At 40.7% G+C, this 15167-nt stretch overlaps 1 protein-coding gene across 1 annotated transcript in view; it reads right to left on the bottom strand.

Moving 5' to 3' along the window:
- Nucleotides 1-15167, bottom strand: part of LSG1 (large 60S subunit nuclear export GTPase 1) — a 33646-nt gene that overhangs the window by 14972 nt on the left and 3507 nt on the right. Inside the window, exons 3-7 of the mRNA XM_046001698.1 lie at nucleotides 11452-11572; nucleotides 11199-11285; nucleotides 10614-10700; nucleotides 6180-6240; nucleotides 4312-4488 (exon numbers count right to left, since the gene is read on the bottom strand). Coding sequence (XP_045857654.1) covers nucleotides 4312-4488; nucleotides 6180-6240; nucleotides 10614-10700; nucleotides 11199-11285; nucleotides 11452-11572 — 533 coding nt within the window. The remainder of the gene's footprint in view (nucleotides 1-4311; nucleotides 4489-6179; nucleotides 6241-10613; nucleotides 10701-11198; nucleotides 11286-11451; nucleotides 11573-15167) is intronic.

Below are 15167 nucleotides of genomic sequence, written 5' to 3'. Positions count from 1 at the left end.
AAAGCTCAGAAGTGTATGACAATGGCACCTTCCACTCTAGTGAACGTACTCAGAGCTGGTTATCTCAGATGAAGACAGGACAGGACAAGTTATGAAGGAGACCAGAAAAGATGAAAACAGGGAGACAAGGTAAGCTTTTCAGTAGAAGGACACAACAAACTAGCAGAAGTGGTGCTCTCTGGGGACGGGAGGAGCAGTGAATCTTCACTTTACACATTATGTTTGTAACAGATACATCTTTAAAAAAAGCAAGAGTTTAGAAAAAGCCGGTGTCAAGCTGACTTCTTTAGCAGTACGTTATTTTGCACCAGGCTGTAGAACAAAGCATTTCTCATTAATGATAAAATATTTAACATTCTCTTCTTTGCACAAAGCAACAAGAAGGGCATGGTTTATAATTCGAGTTTCTTTTTACATTTGCATTTTTAAAGACCGTGATTTCCATGTTACAGGTAACTGCTATTCCTTTGTAATTGCCTTTAATAAAAGCACTGTGGAGCATAGCTCCCTCTGGATGAAATGCAGAAGCAACAAAACTCAACTCCACATGAGAAACTTATTCACATAAGCAAAGAGAAAGATACGAATCATTTACTCTTCAAGGATGTGTTAATTCTTCTAAATTCCTACTGATAATAAAGCAAAAGCAAGACAATTTACAGTATTATTAATTTGAATTAACAAGAGGAGTGGGTTTGGATTGAGAAGTGATGCAAACTTTAAATCATTTCTAAATTACCTAGTGTTAGAATGAGTAGCCATCACAGAAGAGGACACAATGAACGCAGTTAAACAAGTATCCTAAATTTTAGGAAAGTAGAGATATAAACAAAATGTCAGGGAAAATAGGCATGATTTCATGCTCAAGCCTGGCAGGTCAAAAAGAAACATGGCAGCATGGCTTATAATAGAACCACAGAACTAAAAGCAATTTCTATGAGAAGTGAACAATGAATATAAAGAAGGTATGTCTTCACTGTGAGCTCTTCTGGATCGTTTCAAAATATGAAAGAAACAAAACAATAATGTGAACTGAATGTGGATGTACATTAAAAAAACTACTAAAACTAGAAGCAGTTTAGGTTCAGAAAAAATGATAAAGACAACAAAAGGACTTTGTGCCAGTTATATTAAAAATAAAAAAGAAGGGAAAAGTCAATCCCTTGGTGGGGGGGGGGGGGGCGGGAAACAGTGCAATTTAACAGAGAGCCAAGAGAAAACAAAAGTACTCAGCTTGAAATCTGAAATTTTTTTTTTCCCCAAGTAAGAAGGGGTCAAACAACTGCAAAGGAAGAACCAAATTTCATATAGGTGAGAAAACAGTGACTATCAAACTATTTCCAATAAATTCATGTTTGACAGTCAAATGACAGGTGTGATTCTAGCTGGTTATTGGTCTCAGGAGATCATGAAAAATGGCAGACACTTCAGAATACTTGGGAGAAGTAAATGATGGCTAATTTAAAAAGGGAGAAACAGTATCTTCCATAACCATGCTCTGCCAACTCAGAATTGGGTATGGGAGCAAGTCTACAAGACAGCTGGGAGCCCTGGAAAGACAGTCACCAAGGTACTACTTGATTAACAGTTCAGGGAATACCACCAATAAAGAAACTATCTTTTTTCCATTTTTGATAGTTATGGGGTTGCTACATCAGGGCTAAGTAATACAGTGATAAATATTTATTAAAAAAAAACTTCCATAAAACACTGATCTCCAGAAAAAAGAATTGAAACACAGAAATAACGGTTAAGAAGGCTACCCAGGAAGCCAGCCAGACTGAGGATAATAAGCACTTACACTTATTGCTGAGATGATTAAATGAATACAATGTATAAAGTGCTTAGGACAACGGTACCTGGCACAGAATAAGCTTTTTATGGTTTAGCTTTTATTAATAACAGTAACAATGGAATAATTATTATTGTTACATCCTTGTGAACACATCTGTATTCACCACATCAAAATGCTTACAGGGGGGCTCAGTAAGTTCACAAAAGGTTACCGAGTTCTCGGCTTGGTCCTAATCTGTTTAACAATGTTATTAATGACTGGAAAGAATAGAGAGAAGGACAAACACACAAAACTTGTAGATTCAAAGCTAGGAGGAGAGAAAAGCAAACTATACAACCAAAATGAATTCTCTATCTTAGCCCTAAATTGCTAACAATATTTCAGAGTAATTACATGTCTTAAATTGAGGAAAGCACAAAATGAAAAACTTCTTCCACGTGTAAATATGGGATCAGATTTGCATAAGTGTTTTCTTTTTAAAAAAATATTTGAGGGATTCTGTTGTTCACAGGTTAAATGAGCCAAAAGCTTCAGCTCCTCTGAAATGCGGTGAACTAACAAAAACAAAAACAGAATTACTGGGAGTATTCTGATCACAGGCATAGTCATCCCTCTGAATATTAACACACACAATTAGGTGCCACCAACTCTAAGTGTTTCCTGACATAGGGAGACAGGCACTTGAGATGAATAGTGTCCCAGATATTGTGCCCATGACCCCAGAAAATATACACAGAGAGGACTAAGGGGACAAAGAAGAGTCCATAGATCAAAAGGCTAGGGAGGCTGCCTTGGCTTCACTGAACTGAAGAACTTTCTAAAAGTAGACAGAAAGAGTGAGCTACCTAGTCTCTATCATTTAACACAGATAAATAACAGAGATTATGACTGTCTGCCATGAAGGTGAGGGAAGGAATTCATAGGCTACCTGTGAGCTCATCAAGGGGAGGGCATTATGTTCACTGGCACTCAGCTCAACATACAAAATAGCCTACAGATGGTTGACAGAGATGAAAGGAAAAGGCTAGGGAAAAAGGCATCACTTTAAGTCTCTTTCAGCTCTAAGATTCTACTACTAATTGTACTTCATAGCTATATATATATCTAAAGATTTTATTTATTTATTTGACAGACAGAGATCACAGGTAGGCAGAGAGGGAGAGAGGAAGCAGGCTCGCGCCGCCAAGCAGAGAGCCCGATGCGGGGCTCCATCCCAGGACCCTGAGATCATGACCTGAGCTGAAGGCAGAGGCTTTAAACCACTGAGCCACCCAGGCGCCCCTAATAGTTATATTTTTTATTAGAAAATATACCCCAGGGGTGCCTGGCTGGCTCAGTTGGTGGCGCATGTGACTCTTGAACTTGGGGTTGTGAGCTCAAGCCCCACACTACGTGCAGAAATTACTTAAACAAAAACAAAAACAAAAAAACTCCAAACTGTTTTTGTAAAATTTAGGTTAAAAAATAACATTGTATATTGGGGCACCTGGGTGGCTCAGTGGGTTAAGGCCTCTGCCTTCAGCTCAGGTCATGATCCTGGGGTCCTGGGATCAAGACCCAAGTCGGGCTCTCTGCTCAACAGGGAGCCTGCTTCCCCCTTGCCTGCCTCTCTGCCTGTCAAATAAATAAATAAAATCTTAAAAAACAAAAAAACAAAACATGGTATAGGGCGCCTGGGTAGCTCAGTTAAGCATCTGCCTTTGGCTCAGGTCATGATGCCAGGGGCCTGGGATAGAGCCCTGCATTGCATAGGGCTCCCTGCTCAGCAGGAAGTCTGGTTCTCCTTTTCCCTCTCCTTCTGTCCCTCCCCCTGCTTGTTCTATCTCTCTGTCTCAAAAAATAAATAAAATCTTAAAAGAAAAAAAAACAAGATAACATGGTATATCTTTAGGATTACTTCATTTGTTTGTTTTGAAAACAATGTCAAAAGAGATTCTAATCAAGTCCTGAGAAGTAGAGGTAATAAATGCTTCAGTTGTACTGCCTCCTATTAAAAACAATTACAAAGTCATTACTAGACTTCCTATACAATTTCCTGTCAAAAATATAAAAAAATAGGGGCGTCTGGGTGGCTCAGTGGGTAAAGCCTCTGCCTTTGGCTTGGGTGAAGATCCCATGATCTGGGATCAAGCCCCGTATCGGGCTCTCTGCTCAGCAGGAAGCCTGCTTCCTCCTCTCACTCTCTCTCTCTCTCTCTCTCTCTCTGCCTGCTTATCTACTTGTGATCTCTGTCAAATAAATAAATAAAATCTTAAAAAAAAAAATCTAAAAAAGTAAAAATTATAGCTATACAGCCTGCTGTACATACATATAGCTATGGAGCTATACAGCCCCAGAGATGTCAGATTATTTGACAACCAGGGAAAGTAACATTGTGGCTCATTTTTCTATACGTCACCCTACTATCAGAGCATTTGGATTCCCATTAATCTTCAATAAGAGAAAACAAAGCTTACTAACCAGAAACTGAAATCTTCTTCCCAGAAACGCAACCTCAAAAAGTCTCCCAGGGTTACCTCAGAGTCACCAATTAGTTGAGTGGCTTCAGCCAAAGCTGACCAGAAGATAATCTTCACATTTTCTTGTTCGAAGTATGTGGCCCAGGCACTCCGCTGCTCAGCAGTCAACAAATCCGCCTTATTTATCAGAATGACGTTTTCCTTATTATCATCTATTTCCGTCACATAACATTCCTAGGCAAGACAAAGGTATTTAGAAAGGCTTCTTTGAACAAGTGAAAACTGGGCTAATTATACTCAAAGTCCCCATATAGTACTAAAAGTTTCTACTGCCCTCACTTTTAAGTCAATCCTAATTTAAAGATTTTCCATCCTGGTACTTTTCTACTGACCCTTCTCAATAAGCTCTGAAAAAGTTAGATAATATACACCTAAAAATACCCTCAACATTAGCAACTGGAAAGGGTAAAAGGAAATGCTCTCCTACCCTGTTAAGTATAATAGATTCTTTTTCTTTAAATAATGTAGCTCCTCTCTTTAATACTGCTGAGTTGTTTCTTTTATACAAAAGTTTAAAAAATGCAAAATTAGGACATTTCCCAGCCAGCAGGGACTATTTTTCAGCCAAGTGATGACAGTCAATATAATCTCATCTTTTCACGTAAAAAATACTTTTTGAATTCTAAAAGAAAAACAAGACCCAGTAAATGAAATTAATTCCCAACCACAGCTCTTCCTTAGGAAACAAGGTATAAAAGCAGACTTCAGGGGCGCCTGGGTGGCTCAGTGGGTTAAGCCGCTGCCTTCGGCTCGGGTCATGATCTCGGGGTCCTGGGATCGAGTCCCACATCGGGCTCTCTGCTCAGCGGAGAGCCTGCTTCCCTCCTCTCTCTCTGCCTGCCTCTCTTGTGATTTCTCTCTGTCAAATGAATAAATAAAATCTTAAAAAAAAAAAAAAAAAAGCAGACTTCATAAGAGTTTTAGCATTCTGATTTTTGTCCCTCACTAGTGAATTTAAAAATATTCTGCACCAGGGGGCGTGGGTGACTCAGCTGTTTGAGCATCTGCCTTCAGCTAGGGTCATGATCTTGGGGCCCTGAGAATGAGCCCTACATTGGGCTCCCTGCTCAGCAGGGCCCTACATTGGGCTCCCTGCTCAGCAGGGCAAATATTTTGATATTTAATCAAAATAAAATTGATTTTATCAATTTATTTGTCCAAGAGAGAGACAGCACACAAGCAGGAGGCGCAGCGGGTAGGAGAAGCAAGCTCCTTGCTGAGGAAGAAGTCCCGTGTGGGGCTTGATCCCAGAACCCTGGGATCACGACCTGAGCCGAAGGCAGATGCTCAAGCAACTGAGCTATGCAGGCGTCCCATAAATAAAATCTTTAAAAAAATATTCTGGACTATTACTATTATGGACTCAAACACTAACAGGAATACTTCACATGTGTACAGTGTTTTATTAATTTAAAACCTGTATTTCATTTCATGTAGCCTTCACTCCTTAATTGTTACTCCTGCTGGTGTTTTACAAACTTAGTTTGCTTGTAAAATATCACAAGAGGTAATAACTAAGGTGTGAAGAGAGAGAACTTAATAGTATGGGTAAGCCATGACTAATAAGTACAATGCCAGTTCAACCGATGTCTCTAAAAAATGAGAAACACTGGCAAATGTCTATTAACAAACTGGCTTCTAAACTAAAAGCCAGAAAAGTCATGTGTTTGTCCTTCCTGCAGATGGTAATACTAGTTTCTGAAGGAAGACACCTGTCTAAAGAGCAGCGGTATGCATAAGGAGGCCTCCTTAAACACAGCTAGAGGACAGAACTGAATGCTTGCCAGCAGGGACAGCTAACAGTGATGCTGTCATCGCGCTGCGGCTCTAAGAACTCCACATCTGAACTGTTACACTTCACTTACCAAATCCTCACATCTAAACAGGAGTGGGTTTCGAGCATCTACTATCTGGACCACAATATCACTGAAAAAGAAAGGGGAGATACTCTAATCACTGTGAGGTGCAACACTGACCATATGATAACAGTAGCAAACAGTTTCCGCACATTAAGCATTTGACACATTTAACGTTTTAAGGTACAATTACCCCCAGTTTATCTATGAGGAAACTGAGGCATAGGACAGTGAAGTCACTCGTCTAAGATCACCAGCTGCTAAGTGATGGAGCTGGAATGGCAAGTCAGTCTGGACCAGAGGACATGCTTGTAATCATAACATTCTCTTGCTGTTCCATGTCCTAGAGAGCCTCTGATGTTTCATTCTAAAGCTTCAACTGTATCTTCTAGTAAACTCTTCTGGTGAGCCAAGAGTATTCCAAATACTTCAGTCCAAGGGGAGGTCGACTGTGTACTCAGTACCTAATCTACACTGGTGTTCAAGCCTCAAAAGAAAACGAATATATCACTTGCTGACAGATGCCACTATCAAAGCCTGTCTCTTAGTTAAGCCCAGGGCTGAAAAGAAAAAAACAAATCTAGCAACTCATCATCCACCAGTTTCAACAACGAGGCATTTAAATGGCTAAAATACAAAACGGGAAAGTATCAACTTAAGATGGCACACTGAAGCAGGACCGAGGAGTCCAACTTCTGCATCACACAGAAGATGCAGCAATAAGAAATCTTTCTGTAGCCAACAGCAAGCTCCTCCGAGCCCTCACAAATGCAGTGGGGACAAGAGAAGCCGAGTGCTTTGAGAATAAATCTCCCACTTCTCTGGGAGGATCCTCCTTTCATTCTGCCTCCATGGCTAGGAGAGATGCTCTAGTGGTCAGCTGCCATCAGAAGGAAATAAGCTGCAGGCATGCTCACAGCAGTCTCCTAAAAAGCCGAGTCTGGTTAGCCTGTTCTGAGGTAATGTTTATGCAACTAGGCTGGACACGGAGGAAATGTATTAAATCAAACTTACCATTTAAGGCAGGGCTTTAACAATCCAAGTGTATTTTCTTTCAGAATAAATTTCCAGCATAATATTGTGATTCCAAGAACTCAGAGACTTGCTAATTAATGACAAATTGTTAAGTTCTCTAATTAAGTGGGTCCCGGTATTTCTTCCTTAAGGTATTACCTACCACTTACAAACTGTGAGGATTTAACAGTAAATGCAACAATGACTGCAAAACATGGACAAAGCCTAATAAACTAAAACTGCAAGGTGCACCAACATCAATCAGGTCTACCTGCAACCAGACACCAGAAAGAGAAGACAAACTTCAGACCGCTTGCTTCGTGTGCTGCCTGAGGCTGCAGAGCAAAGTGCTGACCGTGTACCAGGAAAGGCTTCCGCAGTACAATAGTGCCTTATCTTCCTGAATACGGAGTTCTGCCCTCAGTGCCCCAGCAGCTTCCTGCATTTCAGTGACAGGGTAGACATCAAATCTTTTCCAATAACTATGCTTGAAATTAAAGAGGCAGATGGCTTAGGCTAGCCTGTTACCAAACAGGAGACATCTGTTGTACCAAACACATCAATAAATATTTCCTGTTAAAAAATGTGGCAGTAGTCACTTTAATAATATTTCTATGTCAATCAGAACCACTTCCATGTGATAAAAACTATATACTGCAAGTTATAAACGTGTTCTTTTATAAAAAGAGAAATACTTCATAATGAAAGTAACAGAGCAGGTAACACGGTAAAATAACTGAAGTGAAGAGTTTCAACAAGTACAGGCTCCCTCTGAGGAAACCAGGTCCTTATTTAGGGACATAAAATGTGGGTAAAGGGCCATTCTGTCAAACGTGAAAGAATGAACACATACGCTTCCCTCTCAAAACCTCTAAGAATGAAAGTAAACTCTGAAGCTTATTAGGACAAAGAGAAAGAACAGTAGCAATTGAGACGTGGTAGCCCAGTCAAGAAGCAAGCCTGTTCATACTCTCCATCCCTGAGGGAGCAGATGAGAAGTGTCAGATGCAAGGTCTCTAGGCAAGGGTGAAGTGTAGAACTGCAATCAATCTGAATGAGGAGCTCTTTGGTCTGCTCCCCTGTGCCATCGAGGCAGGCAACTACACCTCCTCAATCTCCTATCCCAATGGCAGAAGGCTAGGGTTTATTATGGAGAAAATGAACCTGAGAGGCTGAAGACTTGGGACCTCAAGCACAGAAGGTGGGAAGAAAGTGCCATACTGAAGAAAAGGGGATTAAACAAGTCTACGTACCAAATAGTGAAAATGTACAACTTCTTTGTATCCCACCACCCACCACCTTTAGCCATGTTCTTGGCAGGAGACCATTCTCTTTAAGAAACTGACTGGCTCTAGGGAAAATCCCTACAAATCCTAACATTTTAGGGGTATTCCAACAAAATAAAATTGACCCCTACTTGGTCCTGTACAGTGAAGTCCACAGTCAGCAAATTCCAACCAAACAGGTAGTCTTGTCAATCACATTTATAATACTGCTGCTGCTTTTTTTTTTTTTTTTTAAAGATTTTATTTATTTGTCAGACAGAGTGAGCAAGAGAGAGCACAAACAGGGGGAGCACCAGGCAGAGTGAGAAGCAGGCTTCCTGCTGAACAAGGAGCTCGATGCAGAACTCGATCCCAGAACCCTGAAATTATGACCTGAGCCTGAAGCAGACGCTTAACTCACTGAGCCCCCCTAGGTGCCCTAAGAATGCTCCATTCCTAAATATAATCACACTGGTGTGCCTGGGTGGCTCAGTCGATTAAACATCTGTCTTTAGCTCAGGTCACGCATGATCCCAGGGTCCTGGGATCAAGCCCTGTGTTGGGCTCCCTGCTCAGTGGGCAGCATGCTTTTCCCTCTTCCCCTGCCCTATCCTCCCTCTTGCCCCCCGCCACAGCTTGTGCTCTCAACCCCCCAAATAAATAAACAAACATCTTTAAAAAAGTCACTTGATACCTGAGGAAGACCTCTTACACAAAAGTCAGAAACCAGAATAAATTAAAAAAAAAAAAAAGGAATAGGGAGTAAAGTCAGACAATGTAGGAAGTAGGAGAAAACCTAAAATCAAAAAAACAAACACAAAAACAAAACAATACTGTTAAATATGCAGATGGGAGCATTCCAAGGCCAGGTTTCCGTATGTTAAACCATGTTACCATTTTTTTTGGGAAGCAGCAGTACACATCTTTAACTGCTCAAGAGGTCCTAAAGAAGAGAGCCACTGTGCTCCTCAGAGGTTCCCAGGAGATCAGTGGGTCTTCCCGAGCCTCGTTCAAGCCTAACTGAATCAAAGGGGCCTGCACAGAGTCTGGGAATCAGCAGCAAGCTTCTACTTTCTAGATTCTTTAGAGATTTGCCTTGTTACCCTGACCTCCCTATATTCCAGCCCAACAGCCTTCTCTCTGCCGCTGCAGGAGCAGGATGGGGAAGGTATGCAAGTAACTTTAAAAAAAAAAAAAAAATTGAGCTATAATCCATACATCATAATATTACCCCCCCCCCTTTTTTTTAAGATTTCATTTATTTATTTGACAGAGAGAGATCACAAGTAGTCAGAGAGGCAGGCAGAGAGATTTGGGCCAGGCGCCCCAAAATTAACCCTTTTAAAAGTTTACAATTCAGGGATGCCTGGGTGGCTCAGTGGGTTAAAGCCTATGCCTTCGGCTCAGGTCATGATCTCAGGGTTCTGGGATCGAGCCCCACATGGGGCTCTCTGCTCGGCAGGTAGCCTGCTTTCCCCACTCTCTCTCTCTCTCTGCCTGCCTCTCTGCCTACTTGTGATCTCTGTCTGTCAAAGAAATAAATAAAATCTTAAAAAAACTAATAAAAGTTTACAATTCAGTAGTGTTTAGTATATTTGCAAAGTTGTGCGATCATCACTACTAATTCCAATTAAAACAAATCACTCCTGAGTCCCACAATCCTTACCAGGTGCTCCTTCCTCTGTTATAACTCGGCCCACTGCCTTTCTATCTGTAACACAGCAGGAATCACACTCTGGATTTACCATGTACTGATCATCTGACTACAAAGACCGCACTTCATTCCTGTGCCCCCAATCCCCCCCCACACAACATATTTTCTCTTTGCAAGCAGACATCTACCCCTTTCACACCCATATTTCCATATTTCCAATAGGAATCAACAGACATTTGCTGAAATAACTGTAGGTACTTCAGAACTCATCTTACAGAAAACATTCACCATTCTCACATGCTTATCAACATGTTTACCTAATTAAAAAAAATCTATACTTGAAAGAAATATAGCATTACACTTTCAGTTTTTATAATAATTCTCAATAGCCTTTTGCATAGCTTAATCCCTGAGCACCCCGGCTCCGGGATCTATGAGCATTTACCAACATCTGAATCTAATCTAATACCATTAATGTCTTAGTTACACAAAAGGAAAATGGTAGCTTACCTTCTCTCAATCACCCTCCAGAGCTGGCGCCAAAAGTCCAAATTTCTTTCAAATGGAGTCAACAGCAATTTTTGTTCCTCTTCTAGCCTGGCTTTAGAATGAAAAGTTTTTATCTTTGCCAGATTATAATCGAAGGTTTCAAATAGTAGAAACACTCAAATTCACTGCATTGCAAATATTAACTATCAAACTGTTATTAATTTCTGCTGAGCCAAATGAAAATCAAACTTGAAATTTTATACTTTATTTAAGCCCTAGACATTCAAAATGACATTTTTCCCACACACCTCCTACTGGAAGAATGCTTAAGAGAGCAGTGATCAACTCTAGGGTGACTAATGGCTAGAGAAGAGTATGAGGGAGAGAAGGCCAGGAATGGAGTGGAGTAATCAATTTATCATCTTTGTGCAAAGATGCACATGTACCCAGCAACGCTGGTCACACACAGAATTTGCACTTGAAAGAAGAAATCTACCATTTCCTTTTTAAAACAATTAGGCCTTCAAAATGCAAAGACCAACGCAAACACACCAAAATGCTAGGCTCAGAATTTCAAGACCCATCTTTATATATTCCAACACTCACCGGACAAGTTGACGTCTCCATTCTAGAAAGTTATCTTTCTCTGCCTGGTTGAGTTCTTCTGGACTAGTGTTTTTGTCCCACTTTGGTCTGAAACAATCACAGAGAAAAAAAAATTCCATGTGAATTACCAAAATAAAACAGGGGATTTGGATTTAATAATGAGAGTGATAAAAGCAAACAGGAAAAGAGAGATCAAATGAAAAATTTTATACTCAGGATGCCTTGTAATGTCCTACATTTCTGTTCAACTCACCTCCGTGGCACACTCAAGAACTGCTTGTTTTCTTCTTGGAGTTTCTTAATTCTCTGGCTCTCCTCAAAAGACAGCAGTCCAGTTCTAGCCTCAGGATGTACAAACTTGATATTAAGCTTCTCTGTTTAGAGAAGAAAAGAAAGTATTGCAACTGAAGTGGCAATCTATTGAGTAAATGAAAAAATAAAGCATCTAAAACAGAATTTGAGCTTTCTTGATGTAGATGTTTCCAGCCTTGGATAAATAATTTCCAAGTGAAGTTATCTACCAAAAAAGGAATGAAAGAGAAAAATCTTTACTAAAGCTTTCAAAAGGCCAATCATTTTTTCAAATACTCATTTTACAAAACTCCATATGCTGAATACATTTCAAGGAAACAGAAACAGTAAGAGTGGGAAGGGATTGCAAAGATTCAGTACAACCCATCTCATTTTACTTATGGGGAATAATTAGCACCCAATGGGAGGGGGTAGGGAAGTAAAGATTCAGCAAGGAGACTCATTCCAGTTAAAACCGGTTAACTATCACACAGCCATCATTTATGTAGGATGTTTTAAGATGAATGCCCAATTCATAATTACTACTATGTAACAATTCAAAGGAATAATAATAATAATAATAAAAAAGCCATGTCCATGTACAAACTATAGAGACCTCTGCTCTAGGGCTCTGGGTCTCTATTTCACACATAGCCACCTAGTCTCCATGGGCAGGTGACCCACTGAGAGAAGCCAGTTAAACTTCTTACCTAATTGCTAAGGGAAGGTCCTATTCAAAGATAACAGAATATCATCAGCAATGTTTCTCCTCATCTTTAAGCAGATTACAGTCTGCTACCCTTGTCAGACCATCAACACCATCTAGGAGCTCCATCTGCACAGTCCAGTAACCTCCAGTACAGTCTACCCAACCACTATTTTCATTCATGCATCCTCAACAAGAGTCAAAAAACACACCCCTCAAGCCCTGTATCTGGTAATTCTTTCACAGAATTCCTCCTTCCAAGGGTGATCTCCCAGCTGATGTTCCCACTCTGCTTTGTCTAATCTCTACATGCCTCTAAGCCCCTTGAGTCTTTCCTTTTCTCCTAGTCCCTCGTCCGGCTCACGGATTCATTTCTTTTCCTATTTGACCCAAACCATATAGTACAACCAGTCTCCAACTAAACATCAAGAAGTTCCTTACCCCACTGCACCCACTGGTGTCATCTCCCAACCCTCAGATAAAGCCAACTATCCATTCTCGTTCTCATTTCAGCAGCATTGCTCTGAGGGCTGCAGCAAGTAGCACAATAATGCAGCCACTTGGCTCTGAACTCCTTTTACTCAGAATACTCCTGACGCCAAATGTGTCTTTTCCTACACCAGGAACCAGCTCTCCACCTCTCCGGACAACCGGATGTCCTACAATTCCATTATATTCTGACACTATCAAGAGTTGTATGAGCCTCCACAGGTTTAAAGGCTCAGTCCCCCAAAACTGTTGCACTTCACATGCCAAGTCTCTGAATGGGCTTTTATGGAGGCTTTATTGCACAGGCACAACTGATTCACACTGGTTACTGGCGGCAAGCTAAATTCCAGCGCCTCTACTGAGGTCCTCAGAACTCCAACCCTCTAATAATAGGATTGGTTCCTTGTGCAATCAGCCCCCTGCAGAAGCTACCTAGGGTCCACAAGCCACCCTATTAACATAAACTCAGGAATGGCTATAAGGGGATTATAATGAATAACAAAAGACATCCTCTCACCCCCTACTCAGGAAGTTACAAACAAGGGTTTTAGAAGCTCCAGTTATCGGAAACAGGGGTGAAGACAAAATAGCACAACATCACACTTACTTATTTGCTGCAAATAAAGAGTACTACCTGTGTCATCTTTTAAAAGTAGAGTTCCCAAAGAACATTTAGCATTTCTTATTATTCTGCCCTCCTTGGTTAGGCCAGGGGCCCATATAAAAATTTATTTAAAAACCACTGACCCATGGGGCGCCTGGGTGGCTCAGTGGGTTAAGCCTCTGCCTTCCGCTCAGGTCACGATCCCAGGGTCCTGGGATGGAGCCCCGCATTGGGCTCTCTGCTCAGCGGGGAGCCTGCTTCCTCCTCTCTGTCTCTGCCTGCCTCTCTGCCTACTTGTCTGTCAAATAAGTAAATAAAAAACAAAACAAAACAAACAAACAAAAAAACCACTGACCCATCCAAAAACATCCATTTTCTCTCTCTCACATGCGCACACACACATACACACAAATTTGGCATGCAGACTGCAGGGTTCACACAGACAAGTGAAATATGTAGTTTCCAGATTAAGAACCCCTGTCTCTGTATGTCCAGTAGGATCTTCAGACTGTAGAAAACAGAAACAGAATTCTATCACTTCTGCATTACTAAGGGAAAGGATGAGAAGGTATGAAACAATGAGGTTTTAATGGATTTTTGAAAGGTTTATGAAGGTTTCACTGTGTAAGTAAGATTGATTAAATCATCAGTCCTTCGTGATTAACTTGGTAGTGCTGAAAAATTCCAATCCTCTAATTACCAACTAGGACCATCTAGAGACCAATCCTCATCCTGAAACTATCCTGAGATTCCTCAAGCACCAATTGTCTTACTAGCACAGAAGGACATTCTTACCATTACAGAGATTCCAAAGATACATAAAATATATATTAATTATATGACAATTCAGTGTCACTACAAATGTTATGGGCTCAATATTAGGTAAGTCCTAGGACTTGACCTAGAAGGAAAACAATCTCTCTATATTCTTGGTTCTTCCACTCCCTGAACTCTAACAACATTCCTTTCAGAAGATGATCTTCTACCTTAATAGAAAAATTGAAACTATTAGACACCCACCATTTCACCTTTTCATCTACACATTTCTTAATGTGTGCACCAACCTTCAGTTTCCTTTTGACTCCATTCTATTCCCATCTCCTTCCAGACTCAGATTTTGTTCCATTTCCTCATTAATCTCTATTTCCCCTCATGTTTCTAAAAATTAAAAATTTAACTACATAATACATAAACTCTTTTTTTTAAAAAGATTTTGTTTATTTATTTGACAGAGAGAGATCACAAGTAGGCAGAGAGATAGCAGGAAGCAGGCTCCCTGCCAAGCAGAGAGCCTGATGCGGGACGCGATCCCAGGACCCTGAGATCATGACTCGAGCCAAAGGCAGAGGCTTAACCCACTGAGCCACCCAGGCGCCCCCATAAACTCTCCTTTTAAAAAAATTCAACCATAAAGGCAAACATTTTCTTTGACCCACCCCCAACCTTCTTCTGTCCACCCCTGCAATCTCAGTTCTCTCCCTGGAGATTACTGATTAAATGAGTAGGCCTCTAAGTTTTTTCCTAATATACACATAGATATACAGATTGGTCAGATTATTTCCTTTTCCTTTTTTTTGGAGGAGGGGGAAAGAATCTTGAGCAGACACCCTGATGCAGGACCCAATGTGGTGCTTGATCACAAGACCCTGAGATCATGACCTGAGCCAAAATCAAGAGTCAGATGCTTATCTTACTGAGCCACCTAGGTGACCCAGTCTGATTATTTTCTTAATGCAAATGGTATCATACTACGTGTACTACGCCACAACTTGGTCTTTTCATATGGTAACAGGACAAGGACATCCTTCACTTTAGTATCCACAAATTTACCTCATTCCTTTTACTTGCCACATAGTATTCCATAGCATGTCTACACCAC

The sequence above is a fragment of the Meles meles genome, chromosome 4 (genome assembly GCF_922984935.1).
Source record: "Meles meles chromosome 4, mMelMel3.1 paternal haplotype, whole genome shotgun sequence".
Taxonomy (NCBI): Eukaryota; Metazoa; Chordata; class Mammalia; order Carnivora; family Mustelidae; genus Meles; species Meles meles.
Note: the sequence above shows the minus strand (reverse complement) of the source record. Positions and strands in the feature narration are given on the sequence as shown.